Below are 23,382 nucleotides of genomic sequence, written 5' to 3'. Positions count from 1 at the left end.
TCTTAGAGTTATATAGAAGTCATTTACACAGCCTCCCCCTTATCCGCCATGGTGGATTAGTACTTCGTGTTATCAGTCTCTTACTGTGCCTGATTTATAAAGGAAGCTTTAGCGTAGATATGTAGGTATACTAGTTGTATTAGGGATATTAGGAAAAAAACATAGTACGTACAGGGTTCAGTACTTTCTGCAGTTTCAGGCCCCCACTGGGGGGTCTTGGAATGTATCCCCTGCAGATAAGGGGGGACTGTTGTATGCTTCTGCCCCACGGCTCGTGCTGTTCTTGAACATAGTACGTGAGACCATTCATATGACTGTTTCATGTGCTAACAGTGAATGACACATTCAAGTGACTTCTGCTTGGATTCCTTGGTATTTTTCTTAGTATATTCTTAGTATATATTTTTTAGTATATTCCTTATATTTTTCATATTCCTTCTGTCTGGTGGTCACACAAAACACAAAGCCGTTTTGGTTAGGTAAGTTTTATTTATTTATTTAAACATATTCAGTGACTTATTCCATGAGGCCTTTAATTATTCTTATTTTTTCCAGTTGTTAAAACTAATCTACTAAACTTGAATTCTGTTTCTTGAAACGCACACACACAGATGTACACACACACACACACACACACACACACTTAGTGTGGCTTGATGTGTTGGAGATGCCAGTGGTTTGTTGCTCTGTCCGTCGTCCTTTCTGAGGGAAACTCCCCCTCACCCCATCTCGTTTTGGGGACGGGTAGCACTCCTGTCCCAGTCAGGTTGGTGAGTGGGCGTCTGACCCAACACCTTCTTCAAGGCATCAGAGAGGCGAAAGGCTGAAGCAGCTCAGAGACGGAGAGGTGAAGGCCGAGCCTGTGTTGGGGTTCGCGTGGCTGCGAGGGGCTGCCTGCAGCTGAGTCCTGGGGGGAAGCGGAGGAGCTCACGGCTGGAGAGCCTGTGGCAAGCGCAGCAGACTTCGAGGGGAAGGGGAGGGAGTAGGAGAGGGAGCAGGAGAAGAGAGACCTGAGACAGACCCAGACCAGACCACACAGCTCCTGAGCAGGACCAAGCAGCGCCGAGCTGGCAGCCTGCGCGGCTCTTCCCTTTGGGTGAGGCGCCTGTGCTCTTCCAGTGGCGAAGCCTCCACCTGCCTTGGCTTCGGCGGGCTGCTCCCCCGGCAGCGGGAGGAAAACCTGTCCTGGAAGAGCCCCGAGCTTAAAGAGAACCATCCAAAGTACATCTCCAGTGGAGGACTGCTGCTGAGGACTATTCTGGAAGTACTTTTTTTCTTCCATTCCTACATGGTCATAACAATACATGACGTACGCATTCGTTTCGACTTCTGGGCCCTCTTAATTCTAAATTCCGTGATCAGGATTATTTTACTTGCTTTGCTTTGGTCACAGAAATGGGAAGCGCGCTGCAAACGGCGGCGCTGCTCTTACCTCTGCGGGGAAGTCCGCGCCCGTAGGTCAGTCTCGATCTCCAAGTCTGGCTCAGGTTCACCATCGTCGTGAGGGAGTCACTAGACCGCTGTGCTGTGTCCCTGTATCACAGCCTCTGACCAACTGTTTGCAGGTATTTAAGAGTTTGCCAGCTGTTGCAGATTGCGTCTGGTACCTGTTGAACCTGGTAGGAGGACTTTAGTTAATTTCACATTTAACCAGAGGACCCCAGCCTTTGTACTTCTGGTCGGGTGTGAGCTCTCAAGGAGATACATGGTGGGTAAATCAAAATGGTGTTGCTTACCTGACATGCTGATCCCTTCGCTTGGGCAAGTCTAATTTCTGTACGTTTTCTTGATCACTTATTCTGCCCGTGTTTCCTTGTCTCCCTCGCCGACCCCCGCTTAGGGAAAGGATCGTCTTCAGAACTATGATCACACAACGAAAGCATTCTCTCCGAACTACTATCCATACTCTTGACAAATGCTTCTTATTAGAAAGGACTTTTAATTTGTTCTTATGGACAACTAGATTTTTGCACTGTTATTGAGATAATGAGAAATGGTTTCAAGTAGTTGAGAAACTGTTGATAGGTTTTGCTAGGAAGCACTGATGATCAGATGCGGAAGTCAAGCTCATTGTGCCTTTGGGTTTTCAGATCTTATATTCGCACCCAACCTCCTAAATATTGTATATTCAGTAATATAAGTATATCCAGCTTATAGACACTTCCTCGACTCGATTTTCCCAAATGGAACCAAATTCCTGTTTCTCCACAAAGACTCGCTTTTTACTGGTATGTGACGAAGAGGCCCGTCATTGGATGACCACACCTTTGACCCTATTTTCCAAATGATTTTATTCTCTTACTTCTTTTGCTCGTTCAGTTAACCAGGATAGTTACTAAACTATATATAAACTGCACAGTTTTAGAAAAAGAGTTATTTTTCCTGTTCTGTAGATTGACCCCCCCTTTTTTTATCAGCAGACAGTGTGATGACTTTGTTCACATAATAGGATTCACCTGGTGGAAAAGTATACAGACTCAGACATGCATTACTGGCCAGATAATTCCCAAACAAAGCATCACTTTATATGTCAAACCAAATTCTGATCTATCAGAATGAGCTTTTAAGATCCATTTTCATATTTGAAAATGTTTAGTAAATTGTAAAGCAGAATACAAAAATAAGATATTTTTATCTTTAAGTACACTGGTCCTCTCGTCCCATATTGGTACCATAAAGAGAAGGCACGTACAGTACCCGTTACAGATGATAAAGTTTATATCTTCAAACCAAGATAGAGATCAATCCTAGGAAATCAGGGGAACTTGTTGAATGGGGCCGTTCCTTCTGCATGTAACTCTACTTACCTTCTTCAGTGGGATCGCGTTCTTGGATGGTACTGGAATATTATTACTGTTGACGTATGTATTTCTAAAGTCACAGATTGCTTCAGGCCTGAGTGGGGACTCTTAAGTTCTGTGTTGAACTAATAATTCATTAAAATATTTTAACTTTTCATATCTCCAAAATAACAATTAGGGCAGTACTCGTGGATACATGTCAGTTGTAGAAAATGCAGACCTGTGATTTCATTCCCCTTGAAGTTTCATGGTCAAATGCTTTCTAGTTGAGTATTTCGGTGTTTAGAATATAGTTTATTGAAGGTAGATGAACACTTCATATTTTGATCTTAAGAGGCACACAGCTGGCATGGAAGTGAATTTACTTTTGTTTAGAGAAGAACATCTTACAGTTATTTTTTACACAGTATTTTGTCAGAAAAAATGTCACTTTGCTATATATTGGGCTTTGATAAGCAATGTCCTGATGTTATTGAGGATTTTTTTCAAATAGTAGGTGGATTTTTATAGAATTTTAAAGTAGACAGAAATGCTAACTCAGTTTATGTTCCGATTTTATTTTAGATAAGTAAAGACTTTTTGACATTATATCCTCCTCCCTGTGCCTGGCATGGTGCTTGGCACATAGTACTGAGTAACTATTTAATAACTGATAGATTCTCTTGAAAAAATTTTTAGAACACATACAAGGGAATTCTTTTAAGTCTAGATTTACTGATATGTGCAGAGAAGAGTTACATATGCTTCAGCGAAATACAGAATTGAACCATATGGTCTTAATGAAAGGTCTTTCTCCTAGTGATCTGGTATCTTTGAAATGGGTCCGTAGAAATCTTTCCAGTGGCCTTAGCTTATTGTTTTGGAATTTTCGAAATATACTGTACTTTAACTTAGCAACACTCCAATGAACCTGTCCTAGTCCTCGTTCTTTTTTATTGAGTTACAGAAAAAACGTTTTACCAAGTGGACACATTGTTTAATTTTGTTTTGCATTTACTAGATTGCAGTGCGAGGCCAATAAATTAAACTCAGGCAGTTCTGTTGCTAATTACACACAACTTCTCTTGAGTATCAGATATTCAAATCCATTTTATGAATATGGTAGGGAGAATAACAACTGTAAAACAAAGCAGTGTGCATGTAAGTGACTGTTAGCGTGCATTTCAGAAAGGATAAATGCTCACCATATGGTACAATTACTGTGTCCAAGTTTTCAAATTAGCTTCTCTCATCCTCCTTATTACTGTCTTTAAAAAGAGAGGAAAAAACCCAACATGATTTATCTACTCTGCAGCAGAACTCTTGACGCAAAACAGCAGCCCAGTTCTGTCCAGTTTTTTTTTCCCGTAGCATAATAGAGGCTGTCGGACTTTTTTATACTAATTACTGTGTGAGCCTCAGATGAACCCCCTTCAGTTCACGGGCTTTGTTAAGGGAGGAGCTGTCAGTGTGTCTGCCCGTTTGCAGCTGTGCTGTGGCTTTAGCTTGCTTAACATTATGCTGCTTTGTAGACTTGACAGAAGGGCTTTTTTTTTTTTTTTTTTTTTTTTTTTTATTAAGGCAAAGCAGCCTTGTAGCGAAATGGTTTAAGCAGCTGCATTGTAGGGAAGCACAAAGAAGTTATTATTGTGTCTGTTTAGGGGGGTAGGACGGAGGGGGAGATATTCGGCTGCTGTTGATGCCGATTGTTGACTTGCCATCTGCCAGATAGGGAGAAGAAAAAAAATGACAGCTCCAGCAGGGTGCTCAAGAGGTTGTTTGGAGAGACGCATAAACATGTGCAGATGTCGAGCTGAATAATGGCTCGAACTTGAGACGGTTTATGATGCTGCTGATGTTTGTGCACATACAGAATGAATGTATGTGTGGATTTGGTTAACCAAGGGTACATACTAATTATCATTGTTTTCCTGCCTCCCCCCTCCCCCTTATTTCGTTAATTAGTTTAGGGACTTAATACTTCCTCTTCCTTCTCTTACTCCTGTAGAGTTGCGGGAAAGCAGCTTCTCCTCTAAATGGCAGCGCAAACTTTCCCCATAGAGACGGTGGCTAATGTGGCCGATTCATACGGGGTGTGAATTGTTAACGGGAGATGTGGGCTAGCAGTCAGGCAGGTAAATGGCCACACTTGTCATGGGCGTGCGGACAGTTTAACACCAGTCAGTATTGTCAACTCTTGAGACTGAATGGATTTGTTTTACAGCCGACCACTAGGGGTGAGATAGAGAGTCCCGAATTTATCTTACCAAGTCATTCCATCCTACTTTGAAATCAGATGCGACTAGTTGTGAAGCAAAGTTGTATGGGAACCCGGCCTTCTTGGTTAATACTCGTTTTTCCCCTCTCCGTTGTCTTTGATCGTGTGAATGACAGACCTGCGCTGTCATTGCGGAGTACTGGTTTGGCTGTGGGTTTCCTTCTGATCCCTTCTTGTCATTAGATATCAGAGAACTGGTACCTCTAATTTTTTTAAAGGCTATGATAACACTCAGAGGGAATGTCTACTAAATACCTGTTTGATCACTTTGACTTTAAATAGTCGAGAAGAAACACTGATGTGAAGTTCAGTTTCTCAAAGGTGTTTCTGTTCTAAAACACCAAATTTTTGTAAAGTTTTATTTTACATATTTATTTTTACAAATGTTTTGTCAAATCTTAAAATCAAGCATGATGTGAATGAAATTGCTGAAAAACAAAAAGAGAAGCCTTGACATCTTTTTTCCCCCTTGTTTTGATTTATATTACAAAAAAAAAAGAGTTTTTATCTTGACTTTCGGTAAAATCCTGCTTTCCTAAAATATTCAGGGTTTTGCTGTGTAATTATGAAGCAGAAATGCCTAATGTGTGCCTGGAAGGCAAGCATAGTTGACAGAGCTTTGTGACCAGAGGAATGTCTTTTTGAAAGGACTGAAGGAAGATTATCTGTTATTTTCCACTCTTCGTAAAGAAATAGAGGCCAGGTCTATTTAGAAAAACTTTGGAGCTCACTGTCAATTTCTGTTTAAGGGACTCTCATCTGTGTTTGCTGCAAAGATTTAGAGACTCATCAGCCACACTGGACCTCGCCTTTGTCTTATTTTTTTCCTTCAATTTAGAGGCCACGATAAGCCCCTATTTTTGTATGTGGAATTATGTACAAATATTTGTAGTCTCACGGCCCGTGCTGATACCCGTGTTACGTTTGGGAGCAAGCAGCAGGCGGTTTTCCAGGTGGGGGCGTCATTAAACGGCACGATTGTGGAGTGCCGGTGAGGATGCCCGGGAGTGAGTGGCTGAACAAAAGCGAGCTGGTAGGAAAGCAGACTTGCAGTTCTGGCCTGTGTGTTTCATGAACTGTTACTTCTCAATTTTTCAGGCCATTTGCAAAATCTGAGTAGTGCAGGCAAGTGTACATGCTGAGGCGATTAAAATATTAGAGACAGAGCGTCTTTGAACTTAACAGAGGTACCAGATTGAAGTATCACGTAGCTCAGGGGAGTGACTTTACGGAAGTCCTTTTCCTGTTTAAGGGTCGATTCTTCCTGGGCTAGAAGTTGGCCACGAGGACCGCTAGTGCAGATTTCGTGAGGACTAAGTGAAATGCTGATGTGTTTAGAACATCTGGACCCTATGCCATGGTAGCTGTTAGGAGCATTTGGGTTTGGGGAGGTGTGCGACATACGTCAGTGTGCGGGTGTGTCCATGCTATGCGTGGGCACCTCCCAGCACTGGCGGCGCTGCACCGTGAGCGTGCGCCATCCCGAGGTCATGGAAGAGATGTCAGGTGCTTCCTTAAGACCTTACATCTATTTAGTGATTTATGATTGTTTCAGGAACCTGAAGGCAAGTTGATTGTTGAAAGAGAATGTAAGAGAACTGTTGAATGTAACTCTTTTGGGGGTGTGGCAGGACTGGTTACACAGGCATGATTTCATACTGTACCTTAAAAAATAATTTTTCTACTTAAAAAATCCAGCCTGAGATTGCCGAAAACTGTATTCCTTTCATTCAGTATTAATCTCATGATCTTAGACCTACAGTTTTCTCCGCTATGGTCAGTGCTTAAGTTGTATTTGGGTTAGAATTATTTTTAAAACTAGATTTTCAGACATATCACAATGACTTAGATTTAATGATCATCATGAACAAACAATACTAAAAATAATGTTTTGTCTCCTCATGGAGTTTTAAAACGTGATGTGATGGTCCTGGCTCTTGACTTTGCAGACAAAGGCTCTGATGAGGCTCACACAGGGTTGAGGGCGCGGGTGGCGCGCGTTTCCTGGCGGGGAGTGGGGGTGGCCGTGGCCAACGACGGAGGCCCTCACGGCAGCGTAGCCTGGTCAGTGCCCACGCATGGGCTGGTGGTTCCTCAAGGCTTTTCCTCTCTAACCTGGTTTTGGGTGAAGAGTCCAGGAAGGCCGCCCCTGGGAGAGCGGCCCCATCTGGCTGCGCAAGTGGTTAACGGGACTGGGTTTAGTGACTCAGGACTTCTGTTTGGGTTTTGAAGAATAAATTGGTTACACTTTAAAAAAAAAAAAAAGAAAGAAAGAAAAAACCCTCCATGTGAATGCTGTGGAACACGATGCTGGCTTCTCTGAAGGAGATCTTAGTGTCGAACAGCACGTGGTGATAGATGCCAGTGTTCATATACAGGTCGTTAAGTGTCATCTTTTTTTTTTTTTTTTTAATAATGGCGTTCCCAAAGACAACTTCCGGGGCCAAAGAAGTGGAAATATCCCAGAGCCCATGAAATGCAGCGACACAGATGAGGAAGACTCTCCCACCATGCAGACGTATGAACAAAACTGGTGCTTGGTGTGTTTTCAGGATAATCCCAAAAGCCTTGAGGAACTTCTAGCGTTAATGGTATATGGATGCATTTGAATTGTGCCTCAGAAAAATCCTGCATGAATAGTAATTTTTAAAAATATTGGCCAGTGTGTTGAAAACAGAAGAGTATTTCTCTGTCTGACATATTCTTTAAGGCATCTTGCTAAATGTTTTGGCTTAAAATTTTTAATGTGTTTTAGTTTCAAGAAAATCTGATTAAAGATGTTGGTAAACTTGGTAGCACTTTTTAGAACAGAAGATGATTAAGATACAAAGGCAGAAAGGCAGAAACCGTGAAGTTCGTGTCGTTTTTGGCTGGGCAAGTCACTTATTTGCTTGAGACTGGAACACAGCATCAAAGTTCATAATTTTATACTTTTAAGTGAAAGCACATAGAACAGCAGCTGTTGTTTCCTGGCATCTCTCTGAGGAGATATTTAAACTTAAGTATATATATTTATTACAGAGAAGAGTTTTATGAAATGACCTTCTTTCCCTTCCCTGCATTTACATCATGTTCCACTGACTCTCTGACGCTAACTGTGGGTACTTTATGTTTTAGTAAAATAGGATTGGAATGCAATCTTCCTGAAATTTTCCATAGTAGAGTATAATTTAAAAAGAACACAACTCTTTAATTCCCGTAGCACATATTTTAAGAACCCCGTTTGCTCGTAAAGTTATGCCAGGTACTGGTCTATTTCCCGAGGGGCGAATCATCATCCCTAAACTTGGGGAGGCAAGGGCTTCTCTTAAACGTAAATACAAATTCTATGTAAGAGTGTATTTCCACTCAGTGGAAACCACATGCGAAAGTAAAGTTTGTTACTTACCTGCTTATGATAATCATCTCCCCTCAGGAGATAGTCACCATAAGACCGCTCTGTGGTTCAGGCTGGGTTAATGGGCGGGCGCTGGTGGCGCGCAGTTGGATGGTCGCTACGTAACTTACATGCGAGACTCGGACACGAATATCAGCACGTTTTATATTCTTCAGCTGAAAGTCTGCCATGTCACTGTAGTATTCAGGGCTGGTTATTCAGCGTTTCGCTTCTCGTGCTTAGTACCTCCTAAAAAAAATCTTTGACGAGTAAATGCCAGAAAACTTTTTTCCTCCGTTGCGTGAAGTAGCTGCTTTCTGAGGAACAGGAATAAAGCACCCAGTGTGAGCTGCATTAGATCCGGGAAAGGAGATTGATAATCCTCATGCTCTGGGAAGATTTTTGCAGTTTCAGAAGCAGTCTGAAAATTAGGTCAGTGCTTTGACCCTAACCTACCAATTTGCCGTCTTATATTTTATTTATTTATTTTTTATTAACATAAAATGTATTATTAGCCCCAGGGGTACAGGTCTGTGAATCGCCAGGTTTACACACTTCACAGCACTCACTGTTGTCTTATATTTTATTAATAAATGAGGGATTTGTAATAAATGAGCCTATTGGCTGTTGGCTGCTTGTAAGAAGACCCCCAGTCTTCGTATTTGGTTTGGTGCCGAATGCTAATCTCTTTGAATTACTTTATCTTTACTCAAAGATTCCTATGTTCTGGTGTCCTGCAGTTTTTACATAACAAATTACAGAGACCATTATGACAGAAACTTACTAGAATTTAATTATATAATGCAGAGTCATTTCTATAATTTTTCATTTCATTGGATTTTGAATGACTCTCATGGCTGATGCCTCAAGTCATTTTCTTTCATGATGTCTTGATTTCAAGACAGTCTTTCCTTTCGAACTTAATGGAAACTCTGGAAGACAAACGCTCCTAAGATTGTCGAGGTACAGATACTGATGAGGAAAGAAGTAGTATGTGTAATGAGAAATATGCCCATTTCGGGTTTTTTTCAAAGATGATTTTTATGGGAAGGGAGGGTAGATTGTTTTCTGAAATTTCCTGTGTGTTAGGTAATGCTGCCCTCAGAGGGCCAAGGTAAGTAAATTCAATTTTAACATTGAGAAGCAGCTTTTCTGCTCTTGATCTGACGGATAAACTTGCTTTAGGGAGGAGTGGGCTGCTTTGAATAATTGAATAGTGTTTGATGTTTCTCTTTTTTGAAAATGTTCGCTGTCCCTGCACTTGCGTGTGCTGACCACATCAAGCCCATTTAGTCCTTTTCTCAGAACGTGAAGGCGGATGACAGGCCGCAGAGTGCTGCTGTATTAGCTCTGTTTACAAAGAGGTTAAGAAAATTACCTAGGAAAGTTAAGAAGGTATCACTTGGGTGTCTTTTGCTCTTTGCCTGTTGGATCACAGATACTCTGATGCTCAGAATTATTTGAACCACACTTTTGAATATCTAGGCGCATTCATTGAGATGGAAACATTATATTCCCTTCAGTTTTATAAACATAAGCATAATCATATCTTTACAGTAAAAATCAAGAATTATTTACTTCACTGGATATATAGTCATTTATGTAAATGTAAAATGTCCTACCAGTTGAAATACAGTATTGTTCCTATCTATTTAATGTATGATTTAACACATATCCAGATTCAGACTGGTCAAGGTTAAATGATTAACTTGCACAATAAAAAAGGAAAAGTGAGGGGAGTTAGAGAGGAGAAGGGAGTTGGGGGAAATTGGAAGGGGAGGTGAACCATGAGAGACTATGGACTCTGAAAAACAATCTGAGGATTTTGAAGGGGTGGGGGGTGGGAGTTTGGGGTACTAGGTGGTGGGTATTATAAAGGGCACGAATTGCATGGAGCACTGGGTGTGGTGAAAAATAATGAATACTGTTATGCTGAAAATAAAAAATAAATTTAAAAAAAAAAAACAAAATAAAAAAGGAAAAGTGAGAAAGGTCTGGTATCAAAGTTGTATATTCTTGTGTTTTGCTTTCTGTATATGCTAACATTTTATGAGATAATTGGAAAGAAACATGGAGACGTCTAGTAGTAGACCCAGTGGAATGCTTGATTTTTTTTTTTTTTCTCCACAGAGCTACTTGATAGTGCACCAAGAAAGACTGTTCTGGGACAGCATTCTTTCTCTTTAACGAAAGATTTCCATTGGTTGAGCATAAATGATACGTAACTCATTGTTATTGGTAATAATGGGGGATGAAAATAGGATATACGCAGAGTGAATAACAAAAATCGAAATTTTATCCGCAAGAAAACCAGCATCTACTCTGCTCAGCTAATGTGGAGCAGTGATAGTTGGACCAGATGAGATTAACAAATTACACTTTATTTTCAATACTCCACTTCTGTTTAGTTTAATATGCTTATGTGTATTAAGCACTCGCTACATCACTTTTGTGTAGCCGTACTTTATTCATTCAACAAATGCTGTGTGATGCTTAGTATTAGCCAGATGTTGTTCTGTGTACTTCATAAATACATTTCTTTTAAAGATTTTTATTTGTTGGAGAGAGAGAGACAGAGACAGAACATGAGCGAAGGGGAGGGAGAGGGAGAAGCAGGCTCCCCACTGAGCAGGGAGCCCGATGTGGGGCTCGATCCCAGGACCCTAAGACCATGACCGGACTGAAGGCAGACACTTAAGCCACTGAGCCACCCAGGCGCCCCCCTCATAAATATTAATTCAGTTCTTCTAAACTCTTGTCCCCATTTTCCAGAAGAAGAAGCCGAGGCACAGAGATAGTAACACGCCCAGAGGCGCACGGCTAGTTAGTGGCAGAGTTGGCATCTGACCTTCTGTGTATGTGCTTCCCGCCACTGGTGTCATACGCTCCCAGCTTTGAGGGCCTGAGCAGTGTGGCACAGCAGAATTTTGTTTGCTTTAGCAGATCTTTACTCTGATCCCAGCTCTGTCCTTGGTGTGTTAGCAGTGTCTCGGAGCCTCTCTGTGGCTGTGCCGAGTGAGGACACCTTGGCAACTGTCTCTCCATGGCGCTGTGGGGAGGTCGCGGGGGTGAAGCCTGAGCTCCGTGCGTGGCTCCGTGCACTTACGTGTCCCCTTCGTCTTGCCTCTCGTACTCCTACTGTTCCCCACTTACCTGCTGTGAGACAAGTCCTGGTCCGAGGACTGCCTGGAAAACACAGAGGGGAGGAGGCAGGGGTTGTAAAGCCATGGATTCAGCCCTAGAGGGGTAGAGTTTGTGGTTTGATGTGGTGTCATGGGGTCTTATGCTACTGGAAATTTATTCCAGGAGACATCAGTGCCCATCTGAGATAAAACCCTCTTCTGTTTTGTTGGGTTTTGCTCTACAAGGCAGTGATTTGAATATAGGTCTGGGAGGGTCAGGTCACCTGAGGGTTTTTTCAAGTAGCAGCAGGCCTCCTCACAGTGAGGAGGCGCTACAGCCAGCTCCCCTGCCCCACTACCCCGGGGGGACACCCCGATGGCCGCGTATGTTCTCTATCAGACGTGTTCTAACGGACACATGGACTGAGCCGTGCAGCCTGTGTTGGGGGAGACTTCTGTTCCAGAGAGCTTTGCTGACACAAGCATGGCCTATGTAGGGTTAGGTTTGTTTACTCAGCTAAGGGGTCAGTACCAGCCTGCTCCGTGGTAGGTGCTGGCAATGCATGGTCGGTGGGTTTGCATTACGGACCCCGCCTCCATATTTGATATTCATGGAGGCTGTTGACCGCAGCACACAGATAATGTAGGACAGTACATTAATTCAAACGTTGAGGGAATATGGTGGGGTGAAGTGGAAAATATTTCTAGTAAAGAAGTTGTAAAATGTCATCTTTTAAAATTTGTCCCTGGCTACTTTGTTAAAATAGTACGGGAACCACTGGGTGTTCAGTGCAGTGTGTGGCATTGGAGACTTTTTGTTATCATGCAGAAAGCAGATTAAAAAGAAGGCTCTGCTTTCACAGTCTACAAGGGCGTAAATGTAAGCAAAATAATAATTTAGCTCACATTTAACCCAGCAGGAAGCTGAGTGCAGATTGAGTAATTCTCCACAACATATCTACTGCTTTGTAAACTAATCTCACGGTTTATTCTTCATTAAATTGCCAAGATGCTGTTCTGCTGTTGGCTAGTTCGCATGGATGCTTTTTGTTCCTCTCTCTCTTTCTTCTCTCTTTGCATTCACCTTGCTTTTCTCTCAAAACTGAATATTCTAGTTCTTTTAAGATGTTCCTGTGCTTTAAAGGATAATTAGTAAGTGTCGTGGTTTTGGTCTGAAGTGTAATGTTTTTGAAAAACAAAGGGAACAGGGATTTGCTTAACTAATTTACAGCATACCTGGAAACAAATACCAGAATGCGTAAATAGATAGGTGACCATGGTGCAGTTTTCTGGAAGAGAGAGGAAAACGAAGAAGTAGGTAAAGTCCCAGCAGGCCAGCCATGCTGACCTTGGAGAAGGTCACACTGGAACATCTGTGGTATTCAGCGCGTGGGACCTTCCCGTCACTGCCTCGGTTCCAAAGCTGAACATGGACCCCAGCCTTCTTCAGGAAGGAGATATGAAAACTATACCTAATATAAGAATGACAAGTGCATGCATTATGCAGTGGAAGCACAATTTCTTGACTATAATATACTTTTCAAAATAATCATGAAGGAGCATATGTGGGAAAGCAGAGGAATGTGGGTACATCTGGAAAGCTTTTAAGGCATCTTGGAAGCACAACGCACAATCACCAAAATTGTAAACACCTTCCATCTGGTCCATCGCAGTGATAACATTGACCAGTACCAGAGCAGACGCATCTCTCAGTGACCTTATGTGACAGCCAGACAAGACAAGCAGGGGGAAATCATCAGAAATAGTTGAGTGTTTTGCAGTATGACCTCATTAATCAATATTGTGCAGAAAACCAGGAGAGCAACAGAGTGCACTGGCAGGATCTTGAAACTTGAAAGGCTTAGGTGTGTTTCAGAATACGCTCAGTGAAAGAAGCATCATAAGCGATTCCCAGGCCTCCCTGTTGTTAGGAGGCTTCAGAAAGGAAAGGGTGCAGGGCCTGATCCTGGAGCCAACACAGCAGCAAACCAGCCCTTCCACGGAATGTCGAGGGATTCCGTGCCGCGGTGCCTGCCCGCCCTTTCCCGCGGGAGCGCAGGAGACCGCGGGTGTCCGGAGACCATTCCGCAGGCACGTGGGCTGCCACTGGGAACTGCCACCCCTCGGTGTGACTTCCTAGATCACGAAGAGGGTTTCGCTCCGCATCCTAATTGCCCAAAGCAACCGCTTTTCTGCGGTTCCCCCTTCTCACGGCTGCGGGCTGCTCTTCCAGCTGCGCGGTTGGGTCCTGCCCGGGCCTTCGCTGCGCATCGTGTCGCTCGCGATGTTCCTTTTGAACGGATGAGTCTGTCGGAAGCCCGTTCTCCCCGGTTCTGACAAAAGTGTTGCGAGAACCTTTGTTCTCTGAGCTGTGGTGCTTTGAGCTATGAACTGTACTTGAGAATAAGGGAGCGGGCCGAGACCCCACCCGATTTCTGGAGACGCCGCGGGAGCGGGCTGATGGCGTCAGGGGATGGCGTGGATGCCACTGCAGAGGGTGGCGCTTTCAGTGGACCCAAGGGCAAGGGAGAATATGCTTGAAAGGACTTAATGAAAGGGAAGCGACAGCCCAACCCTAACATATCTAGGAAGCTCGTGGAACATGAAAAAGTACTTTGATTTTTCAAAAAGTTTCATTTCCCATTGTCCCTGTGAGTTGAAACATTGTTACTAGGCGAGCTCATTGCCATGTAGAGAGTAGAGAAAAACTCTTCAGGATTTATTTTCAAGACACTTGTAAGAGAGGACGATGATAACTTCAGTGAGAAATTCTACTTCTTTTATTCCCTGGGAGACATTCATAGGGTTTTTCCGTAGATCTAACTGGACTAGAACACTTGCTTCCACTATATAAAAATGGAACAATTTCAAGGATTGCAAATGTTTTGTTATGTTTATCACCACACATTTCTGTACTTACTGCATTTGGCTTCATGATTTTTAAGATAGTTAAGACATAGCACACTGTCGTGAATTATATATTCAGTATTTATTTGTTTGTGGCGCCAATATTTAATTATGAACATCCACTAGTGGAAAAAAAGATTCTGTTATATTTTCTTTTAGGTGGTTCATGTGTAAATTTGGTTGGCATCTGTCAACAAGCAATTAAATATGTAGCTATATTGCAAACCATGAAATTAATTTATTTTTTATACCGCTACCAGCTTTAAACCTCTTTTTGAGAAGATTTTTATTTAAGACTAATGCTTTCTTAAAGTCATATAAATCTATTTTGACAGAAATTGCCATCTTTGGATTTAAAAGCTCTTCTTGGGGGGCACCTGGGTGGCTCAGTGGGTTATAAAAGCCTCTGCCTTTGGCTTAGGTCATGATTCCGGAATCCTGGGATCAAGTCCCGCATTGGGCTCTCTGCTCTGTGGGGAGCCTGTTTCCCCCTCTCTCTGCCTGCCTGTCTGCCTACTTGTGATCTCTGTCAAATAAATAAAATCTTTAAAAAAAAAAAAAAAAGCTCTTCTTGGGAAATTTTAAATTGTTTGATTTTCATGGTGCTGAAATTATTAAAAATAATTCAGAGAGTGGGGCGCCTGGGTGGCTCAGTGGGTTAAGCCGCTGCCTTCGGCTCAGGTCATGATCCCAGAGTTCTGGGATCGAGTCCCACATCGGGCTCTCTGCTCAGCAGGGAGCCTGCTTCCTCCTCTCTCTCTCTCTCTGCCTGCCTCTCTGCCTACATGTAATCTCTCTCTGTCAAATAAATAAATGAAAATCTTTAAAAAAAAAAATAAATAATTCAGAGAGACCTAAGACTTTTTAGAGCTCTCTCTCTCTCTCTTTCTCTACCTCTTTTTTTTTTTTTTGAAGACTAGTTACTCTGATATCCTTAACCCCGTCTCGAAAAAGAAGTATTAATTAATTAATTAATTAATTAATTTTGATGTGATATGCCTTTTCATTCCTTTAGAGAGGATTCAAGTTTTATATACCTGACACTAGCTAAAGAGACTTGTGTTTGGGGGGGGGGGTTGGTGATAGAGTAAATTTATGACTGATTGTTGCCTGTTGCCTCATTTAGGACCATATTCCTGAGTGAGCGAACTGCTCAGTAGTGGAATATTTAATGCAGGGCTGGGGATGAGCTATAAATGTTAGTGCCATGAATACAGTGGTTCCATTTCACAACAACAAAATCCAACTCATGCTACACTCAGGTGAGTGCTTTCAAGTCCTGTCCTTCTGGTTGGTGCTTTTATGCTTCTCAGGTTTCAGATCAGGAGGCTGGGAGTAGAGAGCTTCATGTTCCTACAGCCGTGAAGTGGAGGAGCCAGGATTCCGACCCCACTGCAGGCTCCCCTCCCCAAGCATTATGTTGTCCTGCCTAGAGCACCTGAATGGTGAGGCGGAGCCGGGTAAGAACTGAGGCCCCACTGGAGTAGTTTCTTGATCCCGTAGTGACCATGACTGTCTGTTGTGACTTTTATTATAGAACATAGCATTTGTCTTATGTCGGGTTTCTTTTTTTCTGAAAATATAACCCACATGCCATACTGCCTTGTTAAAATGGCCTTTTGCTTGCTTGTGTAAATCCTGTTGGCTCTCCCCCCTGCAAAGGACGAAGGTGTAAAGAGGTCACTTGCTATTAACAGACAAAGCAGATGTCGATATTACTCATTTTCCCCTCTGAGATGACAAAGGCGAATAATAATATATCTCATTGGGGATTGTGATTAAACACTGATGTAAAATACAAGGAATACGTATTCTCAGGAAAGCTGAGCTTCGGGTTGTTTCGGCTTTATGATGAGACGGTGGTGCGTCCTTCCCGACGTGCTCTCGCCCCTTCCTCCTGGAGTGATGAGCTTGGGAAGCCTGTGTGACCGCCCGTGTGAGGGGTTGTTAGTAATTTCAAAAGCTGCGTCTCCTGTATCTCAGAGAAATCAGAATTTCAGTTTGTTCGCAGTACAGCTGTTGGGAACCAGCATCATTCATTTTCCTCGAATTTTATCCTAGGGAAGTAGCTTATTTTAAAAATGACGCTTAAGCGTTTTGTCTAATTAAATTCCATATGATCAATGTGTAGGATTTGTGAAAAACAGTGCTATGCTTGTACAGACTTCTTTTCAATTGGTTTCTATCTATATCTATTTTGATAACATCTTGGTTTTTCCCCCTCAATGCGCCCGTGCCCGTGGAGGCGAGGCCTCCAGTAGATGAGGGAGTCTTTCTGTGCGTTCTCAGCCTGTACGTTCTGGACTGCGCAGCTCATCGTCTACTTCTCGCGAAGTCAGAGTTGGAACCAGGTTCTAGAACACAACCGTGCCGTACAAGTGCATGAATGCGTGAATCAAATCCTCAGCACTATTCACTTATGGGGGTACAGGCTGGGTCATTTCTGAGGATCTTTTCTCCACGTGTCTCTCTGAGCAAATCCAGGCCCGTCCCGGTTATTCGAGATATAAGACCATTGGAATGTTTTCACCAATCTGTGCTCAGTCCTTAGACGTACATTTGCACCTTTTCAAAGTGGAAGTCATCAAAAAGTTCCGAGGCAGGAGCTGGAAGTGTGATTCTCAGCGAAGTATCCGTGAAATACTCTGCAGCAGGGGAGGATTACCGAATACAAATGGAATTCGAAATTAGGTGAATGGTAGGAAATGAGCACTGTCAGCTTCCAGGGGGTAACCCCGAGTCGAATGCTTATCGCTAATAATGATGATCCACTGGAAGACGCCGTCAAAATATTTAGGTGCAAAGTGAGGGTGAATTTAAACTTGTACCATCTCCCATCTGAGGTTGTCATTAAAGATTAAGCCTGAGATCCTAAATATTATTTGTACTCAGCTGGGGAAATCAAGAATGTTCTCTGTGGCCAACATCCACTCAAAAACACTGAGGTTTTTTATTTAGTTGTTTGAAGAGCTTACAGAAAATAAATTATCAAGTAAAGTAAGAAAGTTGGCAAAAGTCCAGAATCTGAAGTCATTAAAACCAAGTGAAACTGTGACCTCTAGTAAACAGCCTCTTGTAACCCCACATTTGACAAATAGGATTCTGTCCTGTTGATTAAGAGTGAGATGGAATTTTTTCTTTGCGTTTGTAAGGTATTAGCTAAGTGTCTCTATACCACTGATGCCAAGAACTTAATCAATAAAGTTTTGTTTTGTTTGGTTTTCTTTTTGGTTCTGTAAACAAGCCTTCGGTTAGAGTGCTAAGGAACCGCATGAAGTTTTCTAGGGCCGCCGTAACAAATTCCAGCAAATTGGGTGGTTTGCAACAAAAGACAGTGACAGAGTCTCTCGGGATTCTGGACACCGGAAGTTAGAGCCAGGGTCAGACGCCCTCCGGAGGCTTCAGAGGAGAATCTGTTCCTTGCCTTCCCAGCTCCTGGTGTCCGCAGGTGTGGGCCGGCCGGTGGTGCCGCCCTGGTCCCGTGGCCGCCTCCTCTCCGTGTGTCCCAGCCCCCCAGCCTCACGCGTTCGGGGGTGTTTGTGATTGGATTTGGCTCACCCAGATCGTCCAGGATAAGCCCCTCTTGTCAAAATCCTTCACTTCATCACTCCTTTGGCCATCTTAGGTACTCCCAGGTCCCAGGGATTGGGGTGGGTACATAATCTTTTGACGGGGTCACCATTCAGCTCACTACAGAAGCCAAAATATCGGGCTTCCTGTTGGGAAACAACGCTGTTTCCAGTATCAAAGCGCAGGTACTTCGGCAACGCATCAAGCCTGCAGCCAAGGAGCGTGAGCCAGAATGGACAGCGTCCTTCATGAAGGCAGGTGGAAAGTGGGGAAGAGACTGTGCTGGAAACCCCGTCCACGCGTGGCTGAGGTCCTCGCTGCAGGCTTATTCTGATACACGTAGAAATGTTGAATCGGTGCCCCACAAATGCAGCTGCTTTTTTAAACAAGACTTTTGCCCCGTTACGACAAACCGCTTCTTAAATTAGTTGAAACCTATGGGCTATAAATACCAAAGTATGGTACAGCTTGGTTTTAATACAGCTTGTGTATATTTAGGTGTAAATGCTATGTTTAAAGTACAGGATGCGATTGACTTTTAGCAGTCTCTCTCAGAAGGATGGGTGGCAGAGAGGGCACCTTTGTTCCGAGCACTTAGCCCCATAAAAGCATGGACTTTTGGGCCATATTTTTGGAATGGCCTGAGAACATGTTTCTCATCTAGACGCTCTCGGCCTCAGCTACTGAGTCAGTGAGGAGACTGTTGGGGTCCTTTGTCATGACCCGCTGGACAAGGTCCCCGAGGCAACGGGAACAATTGTGCTTTGCCATCAGTGTGCCCGGAGGCCTGCCGTGGTATCCTGGAAAGCTCTGACTTTTTCTACTCTTTGGAGCTAGGAATCATCTTCTTTTGCTCTGGGCCTAGTAGGTGGCAGTAAAGCTTGCTTTTTTGCTTTATTCCCTACCTTGTGAATTTGTGTCCTTGGGAAGGCCCGGTTCTTTGGCAGAAAAAGAATCCCTTCTCAGTTCCACTTTTGGAACTAGAAAATAAATATTTAATTAGGCCAGCACATTATGCTATTATATGAGCTTGACTTGAGAATGTTCCTGGGAACCTATAAAAAAAGAATCTGCTTTCAGGAAGTATTCTGAAGCCTTCTCTGAATTTTAGGAGGCGCCTGAAACCTGGTGTCATACTGGAATAGGAAGTCCAAGAGTTTGAATTCTTGTGTTTTTCATTTTTACGTCCAATACTGTGTCTCTGGGACCCAGAGCAAATAAATAAGTAGATGTGCTCTGAACTTCTTCTTGGGAAGTCCATTTGTATTATAAACAATAAAAAATCGAGAGTCTTGAGAAAGTCGGGGATCCACTGTTAGCTTTCTGTGACAGTCCGATTGTTGACTGATTTAACTGAGTCAACTCAAAATTATTAATCAAAATTTGTAAGAAATAATAATTTTAATTTTTACCAACAATGTAGATTTTGACTTTCCGACTTTCTTCCTGATTGTGAATGACTCCTGCATTGTCTTGGTATAACGTATTATATGTCAGGGATACATAAAAATTTATTTTTAGAAGACCTTTTTGGCAACCAGAAGCCTTACTATAGACCACATAAAATATTCTAAATTTCCTAAGATCTGTTTTACAAAAAATATAGAAGATTCACGTGATGGTATTTCGTGTCTTTCAACTGAGCATGACAACATTAGAGGCTGACAGGAAGTTATTCTTAGAAATGAAAATTTGATGTTTATTTCTTTTAATTTCATATTTCTTGAATATATGTTTTCAGTACTTTCATAAAATAAGAAACAATGCTATCCTATTTTTCTTCTTTTAAATTTTTAGATGAATTTCTTTTATTTTATCTTTCTTAAACTTAATAAACTAGTACTTATTTTTTTGCTCGATAGACTTGGAGCATCTTACGTTGGTATGAATCTTCTGTTGTTTGCAGGAGCGTTTGGAATCTAAATACGATATTACTAATTGGAGATTTGATACCTAGTGATTTTAAATTTTATATAGGAGTCCATAAGTAAAAATGGGAAAATAAAATAAGTACAATCAAGGAACTTGCTTCATCTTTGAGATGGGAACTGTGAATTTAACATTGTGGTTTTACAAATTTGGCGTGTGTTTATTAATATCAAGACCATATATTTTCAGTAAAGTGAAGTGAGGAGGGGAGTCAGGTTTCCTTTTTCTTTCCCTGTAAGTGCCTCTTCTGTGCTGGGATGAAGCACATCTCTTTCATGTGTTCCGTCACTTGGTAGATGACTACTCAGCATCTCTCCAGTGGTAAGCACTGGGGTGGGCCCTTGGAGTGCATCATCGCAAGGAAAAAGAAGTGACAGAACTTAGGACCACTGGGGAAAATCAAGTTTTGAAACAAAAATTAGAACCTGTCTGCCATTTTGAGCTTCGTGGCTTCCCAGTGCTTACTTTTCTGATGATACTTGACCAGCGAAATGTATCAAGACTTGGAAGATCAGTATGACTCAGTGGAGCGGTGTTTCCTAAAGCACCCATGTGTGATGTTGCACAATCATGCACAGCGTCTAAACGATTCATGCAGTGTGTAATAGAGACCAGCAGCTCTTCACGTAACAGCAGGTTCCTTGACATGCTTTCAAATTGCACACTGCAGTTGACCTTTCAGAAAACGTCAAAGAAAGACTCATAACTGTCTGAATACCCCTGCCCTTTCCGGCTGTGCACCTGTTGAGCCAGCTCTCTTTCCTGTATTTTAAACCAAAACAACCCACCACGGTAGACTGAATACAGAAGCAGGTATGAGAACCTGGCTATCTTCTGTGAAGCCAAACATCAAAGAGATTTTTTTAAATGGAAAGAAGTTGTGCTCTCTTGCTGAGTTTTTGTTTGTTTATTTTAGAAAATATAATTATTTTCATAAAAATATGTTAGTTATGTTACATGTAATGAGTTTATTGTTATTTTTAAAAGAAGTAATAAAGGCATTTAAGTGTTCTTTTCCGTTCCTAAAGCAGTAAACATAGATGTAATCTACCTAAATAGATCGTTGGAGTTGGCGGCGGTGGCTTAAGAGTGTAAGGAGGTGTGGGAGGTAAGGAGCTTAAGAATGGCAGATCCAGAGGTGCACCCCACATCTGAAATGTATGTTGGGGTGAGATTATGATACGGAGGAGCTTATGTTTTATGTTAAAAGACTTGAATGGGAGGGAGTCAGTATTTTTGAGCAGAAAAGCGCTGGAAATCAAAAGTGGTACACACAGAGGGTTAATCTGGAGGGGATGGATGTGTGAGGAAGGAGTGGGGGCATAGCAGGACAGGGGGCATGAGCAGCACAACAGCAGGCCAGGTGTGAGGGCCCCGTTTGGGTTGGGCTAAATGAGAGATTGTGAAGGCAGTGCTGGCCTAGCTGAAGAGGGAACCGGCCCCGCGTTAGCTCGAGTTGGGTAACTGAGGTCCAGGGAAGAAGCTGGCTTGTTGGAAAGTGGAACTGGATTCAGTTTCTTGAGGGACTGTGATTCGGCATTTGAGTTCGAAGAACCAGGTAGAAATACCCAGTAGAGAACTGACGATTACGAGACCAGAGAGCCTTCCGTACCTTACGGTGTCACGGGGCACCTCTCTTTCTTAAAATTCGGATGAGTCCCTTCTTAGGTACGCAACTTGTGATTTGGTTGCTAAAAACATCTGGTAGCTAGATGATGGCTTTTATCAAAATGTGATACATACACATTTATTGGCTGTTACGTGCTTGGCCTTGTACCGTGTGTTCTTACAGTTATTCCTGTTGGTGTGAGTGTGTGTGTGGTTTTTAAGCTCTGTTAACTCATGTTCTTTCATTTCCTTGACTTATTTACAGCATTGTACAGAAGATAATTTCCCTATTCAGAACAATAAAATGTTGTTTAAACAAGTTATGATCAAGATTTAACAATGAAAACAGACTTTACCCCCTTTCTTCTTAAAAAATGACACAATTAGTCAGTAGTACTTGGAAGATAAACATCTATTTCATGTTCCTCCTTATGATAAGTGTTTTTCATCGAAATTTCTTGATACTGTGTGTGGATGATTTACCAAGGCTTTTTAAAATGGTTGAAATATGCTCTAACAACCATCTGATAAAATGAAAATCTGAACAAAATGTGTACTCAGATGAATGATTCTCTGAAGAAATAATGGTGCAAATGAATTATCAAAGTGTGAAATCATTAAAAACAAAACATGTTTGAGTTTTTATTGAATCTTAATTGCAGGCTTATGTATTTTCTTTTGTAAGCTAAGTTAAAAGAAAATTGCCTAACTAAATTTTTGGAGGCCAGTGTTGTGGGACATATATTGTACCATAATTTATTTTTCACATAAAAGCTGCTGTTCATTTTTTTCCCCCAGCATTAACATGCATGCTTTCCTCATGTAGGAGAATATATAAAAAACTGGAGGCCAAGATATTTCCTTTTGAAGACAGATGGCTCATTCATAGGATATAAAGAGAAACCTCAAGATGTGGATTTACCTTATCCCCTCAACAACTTTTCAGTGGCAAGTAAGTTCCTTACAATTGTTGATTCACCTTGTATTTATCTATATTTTTGACGTCATGTGCCAGCTATCTTACGATATAGGAGAAGCCTATGAAAAAGTTTAGGTTTGTATTTAAGTTCAGGGAAATTTTCAGCTTTGATACAATTTCAGTTCCTTAGCATAGCGATTATTGATGATATATGGTCTTATATAAGACAATATGGTTGAATATAGAACTTAAATGTGATAAATACAATTCCCCAAATATGTACCTCAAGTTTTTCATTATAAAATGTAAACAGGAACCTTTGAACTCTGTTGCTAAGTGAACTTGGTTGTTAAGATTGTTGCAGGACCTGGTACATTTCTAACTGGTTTCCTGTCAGGATCTTAGCTCTTTTCAGTTGTTCATAGGATGAGAAACAAGTGATTTACTCGAGAAATTATCTTCTGGGGAGATTTTATGTTCGAAGTTCAAGTTTTCTTCCTTACAAGTATCTAAGAAAAATGTTTGTAGTGAAAATTTTTTTAGGAATTGTATATTTTTTTGACCATAAGCCCAGAATAAACTGAAAGATGCTGCTGCTGGTGATTTTGGCAACAGTTCCCCTTGCCGTGTGATGACCAGGCTCTCCGGGCTAGCTGTATTACTGATTACTCAACGGAAGTGTTGTTGGCTGTTAATTCGGAAATAAAGCATTTGAAAAAGTTACATTAGGTTAAAATAAACTTGCATAAGAGCTGAAGTCTGTACCATTGAGATGAAATCTTTAGCCAGACATCATTCTCAATTTTGATTTTGGTTGTATGTTGTTTTCTGTCCAGTGACATCTGAAACAGAGAGGAAGGTGAAGAATGAAGCAAAAAAAAAAAAAAAAAAAA

General features: G+C 41.9%; 1 protein-coding gene across 2 annotated transcripts in view; it reads left to right on the top strand.

Annotated features, from left to right (window-relative positions):
• AKT3 (AKT serine/threonine kinase 3) overlaps positions 1 to 23,382 on the top strand; it is a 303,429-nt gene that overhangs the window by 108,896 nt on the left and 171,151 nt on the right. For both annotated transcript variants that reach the window (XM_082702257.1, XM_082702258.1), the window contains one exon: positions 22,397 to 22,522. In XM_082702257.1, coding sequence (XP_082558383.1) covers positions 22,397 to 22,522 — 126 coding nt within the window. The remainder of the gene's footprint in view (positions 1 to 22,396; positions 22,523 to 23,382) is intronic.

Source organism: Mustela nivalis, assembly GCF_964662115.1.
Source record: "Mustela nivalis genome assembly, chromosome: 16".
Taxonomy (NCBI): Eukaryota; Metazoa; Chordata; class Mammalia; order Carnivora; family Mustelidae; genus Mustela; species Mustela nivalis.
This window is presented reverse-complemented; position numbering and strand designations above follow the sequence as displayed.